Source organism: Amphimedon queenslandica, unplaced genomic scaffold (assembly GCF_000090795.2).
Source record: "Amphimedon queenslandica unplaced genomic scaffold, v1.1 AMPQUscaffold_13389, whole genome shotgun sequence".
Classification (NCBI taxonomy): Eukaryota; Metazoa; Porifera; class Demospongiae; order Haplosclerida; family Niphatidae; genus Amphimedon; species Amphimedon queenslandica.
This window is the reverse complement of record NW_003546375.1, coordinates 35,037-40,646: the sequence shown is the minus strand read 5'-3', so window position 1 is coordinate 40,646 and position 5,610 is coordinate 35,037. Positions and strand designations below refer to the sequence as shown.

The window sequence follows — 5,610 nt, the reverse complement described above, 5'->3', positions numbered from 1 at the left end:
TTCATCTTGGTCTGTCTCATGCTACACTGGATGCTATTACATTTAATCATAAAGGAGATATTGAGAGCTGTCTCTATGAGTGTCTTACTAAATGGCTACAGAAAGCTGATAGTGTACAGTACATTAAAGGTGGCCCTACTATCTATTCATTGATATCAGCATTGAGGGAATTAGGAGAGAGTGGAGTAGCTGATGGAATAGATATGGAGAGTGAGTGTAATAAAAAAGAGTATCTTATTTATTTTTTGTTTAGTTCATCCTGCTTGTAGAATTCTTGCTTGTTACACTTCAAACCAAACTCTACTGTCTGCATTACCTCAGCTGGCTATGGTGTTGTCTTCAGAAGTGATTGGAGACATAGCAATGTCTGAAGGAATAGCTTTGTTGATTGAAACAAAGGCCGCCGTTTGTCATAATTATAGAAAACTTGAGGCATTTGCTGATATTTTATGTAAAAAGACAGACACTGCTGAGATAGGAGTTGCTATTAAGAGAGACTACAGTAAGTACATGTATTATAACATATACCAGTAACTAATGATTGTTGTATAGGAGAAGCTTATAGTAGTGATGATGATAAGAATGGTAAGAATTAATTTATTATGTTAACTTTTACACAATTATTTAATTTTTTAGTTGAAGGGTTTGTCACTTCAGATTTTAAGTTCATGCGATTAAATTTGGAGAATGCATTCTTACAAGTGAAATCAATCATGAGGAATCGTGGCAATCCTGAGTCTTTATCTCTTGATATTATCAAACGAATACTAGGTGGATACAACAGTTCATTAAAGCCGCAGTTAGCTCAGCATAAAGATATCAGTGACATTTTACAGTTAGTACGTGATAACAGTTCACTTGATGATATGAGTATGTTGGAGTATTTTATTGACACATTTAATATAGAGGAGGCTAATCCAGTGATTGAGGAATATAAAGAAGCTGTTGAGAAGTTTAAGGGAATAAATCTCAGTCTATGTTTGAATGAAAGTTTTTCAATTGCTTCTCCACTTATGTGTGAAAGGATTATCATTATCATTGATAAAGATGTTAATGAATGCTTACTTAATGATGTCAAGAGACTTTTATCAGCTGTTTTTGAAAGCTCATCACGACATATCAGATTAAATGTTGTTAGAGAGAGCAGTTCTTTCACAATCACTTGTTCCTTCTCTTTGATTTTATCTGAGCAGTTAATTGAAGCTGCTCTTAATAATATTGATGTATTGAAAGAAAACAAAGTGAAGAGATTAACCATTGGATACTGTACTGTGTATGAGGTAAATGGAGTTAATTTAACATTGCATGTACATGTATATTAATTTGCAGGAATTAAACATACTTGACACCTTTGTTCCTACTACTACATCATGTAACTAATTTAATTGTAATGTAAATGTATAATATAATGTTTTCCACATAATAATAGATGAACAGCAGTTACTATCAACTAGTAGTGGTTTATTGAAACAATTAAAGCTGTCGTTCAGTATACAAGTAAGAGTTGTACATGTATTTACATGTACAACACTATTAATAATAAAGGCTTCATGTCTTGTATCACTTTGTGATACTTTTATTTCATAGGAAAGTAGTATTGAAGAAGCAAATTTTTTGAAGGAAGGACTGGATGCTACAAACATGATGCTGAAGACCAGTATAGCAGAGAATGAGAAATTGAAAAAAATATTAGAAGAGCAACTTGAAGTAGTGCATTACATGAATGAATCAACCATACTCATTTCATAGGAAAAAGTGACAATAAAGAAAGCACTGGATACTAAAAACAAGATGCTGAAGGCCAGTATAATGGAGGGTGACATATTGAAAATAGAAACAGGTAGGAATCGTAATTGGTAATATTTTATTTAATTATTTTATTATTAGCTCATACTTCTAGTCAGTTAGAAGAGAAAGTATTACTTTTAAGAGAAAGTAAAGAAGTTAGTGAGACTGAATTAATACTTTGTTGTTAATATAATCATAATAGGAGAATAAGACATTTAAAGAAATAAAGCAATTATTAGAAGAGCAGCTTGAAGAAGGTATTAATCTATTAATCATAATAAAGTAATGGTGTATAAAATTGTAACATTAATTACCGTATAGCGGGAAATTTTTCGGAGGGAGTTAAATTTGACGAATTTGGCATTTTGATAGCCATTTGCCAAAATGAAAGCCGCCATTTTGAGCCATTATTATACAAATGCTCAATGGCACGTGGCCGCTATTTCACCCAATTAAAATTTGCCAAACTTAAGTCCCTCTAAAATTTCCCGCTATACAGTACCTCGTGGTAAACTATTTTATACCATACAGCTCGTGCAAAGTTTTAAAAGGCTAGTTGTTGCAAAAATTGATTCAGCATGTCTGCTGTCTCAAGGCTGGTTTACAATATTACGTTAGTCCTGATGTTATGTTGACACTGAATTAGAATCTGGTTCTATTCTAGCAGAAGGCATGCATCAAAGGGTCAAATCGCCCACACTTTTGATTAAAAATTGACAGTACATTGGCCCAATGTCATATTGTAAACTAGCCATTATACTGTATTTAATTTTCAAAAATTTTAGTTTTCAAAAAACTGTGAACATCCTTAACAAATTTTGTCCTGTTTGTTAATTTAGAGAATGAACTTACTCATAAACAACTTGAGGAACTTCAAAAGCAGTTAATGGAAGAGAAACAAGCATCCTTCAGTTTAATGAAACAGAAAGAAGTTGCTCTAAGAGAGAAAGAGGAATTACAAATAAAGATTGATGATCTTCAACAAGAATTAGAACTACAGCAAGCCAAAGATCACAAGGAAGCATCAGTTCAGTGTGAATACACTATCACTGAGTCAGGTATGTGTGTGTGTATACATTGTAGTACATGTATATCATTAGTTTGTGTTTCAGTGTTTTAAATATACACATTATTTTTCTGTTTATAGAAGTACAGAGTGAAATACAAAACATTAAAAATGAAAGTGAAATATTTCAAAGTATGTGTACACACATTATTAATTACTAGTTAATGACCTCTTCTTATAATTAGAACAAAGGAAAGCATTGATACTGGAGAATGAAAGATTAAGGTCATTAATTAAAGATCATAATGGTATAATTATTATTAATAATTAATAATAAATGTATTGTATAGTACCAGTACAAAATAAAGAAGAGACTGAGATATTACAAGAGACTGAGACTGTACATACATGTACTTATATCAGTAAAGGTTAGTCCAGTACTCTAATATAAACTATATCTACTGATAGACCACATGAATGATTGTATAGTACACAACCAAAAGCAATCATGCCTGAATCAGCAATATTGCCCAAAATGAACGAATCAAGTCTGATATCAGTACTGGTACAGTCCTGACAAGTATCATTGCTGATCATGTCTGATGCTCTGGCCTGAACCAGTGCAAGACCTTTTCATGATTGTGTCGCAACTGATTTCATGACTGTATCGTGACTGATTGCCCAAAATACATGATCCAGTACTGATTTCATGACTGATTCAGGCTAGTATCATCCTGATTCAGACTCCAAACTTTTGGTTGTGTACACTAGTTGATATTAGTAGTTACCATATTTGCAGTATAGGAATTTCTAGTGATTGGTGGGTGGAATTTGTGGCTATACATGTACATATAGTTACATCATAATTGGACTCATGTACATGTATCTATATTGTATAATGGTTTTAATTTTTATTTTGGTGACTTTTTATTAAATTGAACAAGATTTGTCCTCTAAATTACGTGCTACAGCCTACATGTATATAATTTTAAAGACATTGTTTATTATTATTATTATTATTATTGTTATAGGTGACATATCCCAATTATCAGTGATGCTGGAACCAGTTAAAGATGACTGGTATCATATTGGACAGTGCCTTGAAGTGAAGGAATCAGTGTTAACTGAAATCAAAGAGATGACACCAGTTGATTCAAGATTAACTCATGTACTTGAGACCTGGTGTCATGAGAAGGATAGAACAATAACTGAACTGAAGGAATCATTGAAAAGAATGAATAGAGATGATATACTGGAAGGTAAGGATTAGTGATTATTATTAATTGTATTCATGTACTGTACATTGTCATTCACTGTAGGTTTACATGAATTACCTACTGGACAATATACAATGAATAATGATGAAGAATACGATATTAATGGTATGTAGTTGTTTGTGAAGCTACTGTTGACATGTTTATTAATTATCATTAATATTATTTGTAGTAAAAGATTCAAAGGATGAAGTTGAGACTCAAATTGAAACTAAAAACAAAGAAATACAAACAATACAAACAAGTATGTAATTATTTATTTATTTATTATTACTTTTATACTTTAGCTCTTGACAAAGAAATTCAGTTCAACTATCTTGTACCATCACAGGGTTAGTCCCTGTAATATAGTACACATTCTCGGACCAAATTTTGCCAAAATGAGAAGAAGAGAATTCACCATTTTAAATTTCTTTTAGATGCATATACACGTTTTTATGTTTTGTTTCAAGTTTGAGCTGGTTTAAATCAATATTAACTTTTTTACAGATTTTTAAAGTTGCTCCAAAATTGGACAAAAGTCCTTGTACTATATATAGTACAGTGTCTCTGGCCAAATTTCACCAAAATTTAAAATGAAAAATTTTCCATTTTTATAATTTTTTCTGGTGCATATACAAGTACCATATATTCTTAAATAAAAGCCCGGGTGTTTATTTCCTAAAATGGTATTTGGACCTCGAAAAAAATAAAAAATAAAAAAAATCTTTGGCCCAGAGCGGGATTTGAACCCATGACCTCATGGACCTCGAAAAAATGAAAAAATCAAAAAAAAATTGGCCCAGAGCGGGATTCTGGGTCCATGACCTCATGTACTTGACTAGAAACTTGCAGGTAGCATCCACAAGGCTACTGAGTTACTTCTAAGCTAGATTTGCGTATTTATAATTCAATCCTATTGCTACCCCGGCGTTTATTCGCATCCGGCTTCTATTTAAGAATATACAGTACTTATGTCATGTTTCAAGTTTGACTGGGTTCCGATCAAAATTAAATTTTTTATAAATTTTTAACTCCAAAATCAGGTGAAAGTCCTTGACATAGCCTTGGGCCAACTTTCATCAAAAAATAAAAAGTATGGAATTTTCCACTTTTATTACATTTTCTGATGCATATGCATGTAATAATTTTGTGTAGAAATTTTCAGCTGATTCCAATCGCAATTAGATTTTTTACGAATTTTTAAAGTTGCTTCATGTACTGTACATTGTCATTCAGTGTAGCTTTACATGAATTATGGTTCATTGTCTCATCTTTGTCCATAATTACATACACATTTTAACAATACATAATTTCACGTGTTATACTTTCCTACAGATAATTTGGAAGGTCTGAGTGAGTCCCAAATAGCAGGGAAGAAGTTGTTCTTAGTTCAAGGAGACAAACCTCAACTGATGAACTGGGAGGAGTATGGACTGAGGATTAGTGTACCAGAGGATAGTCTATCAGCATCAGAGACTGTAGAAGTATCAGTACTAGCTCTTGTAGGAGGACACTTCAAGTACATATACTGTACATGTAGTAATGTCTGTATAGTTAGTG

General features: G+C 32.1%; 1 protein-coding gene across 1 annotated transcript; it reads left to right on the top strand.

Annotated features, from left to right (window-relative positions):
- The first annotated feature begins 6 nt into the window (after positions 1 to 6).
- On the top strand, positions 7 to 2,001 carry LOC109582349 (uncharacterized). The gene is made up of 9 exons (XM_019997016.1): positions 7 to 210; positions 254 to 502; positions 553 to 585; positions 637 to 1,280; positions 1,330 to 1,372; positions 1,430 to 1,497; positions 1,588 to 1,707; positions 1,750 to 1,840; positions 1,888 to 2,001. The coding sequence occupies exons 1-9, from the start codon at positions 204 to 206 to the stop codon at positions 1,974 to 1,976; spliced, it is 1,344 nt and encodes a 447-aa protein (XP_019852575.1). The 5' UTR covers positions 7 to 203; the 3' UTR covers positions 1,977 to 2,001.
- The last annotated feature ends 3,609 nt before the right edge of the window (positions 2,002 to 5,610 follow it).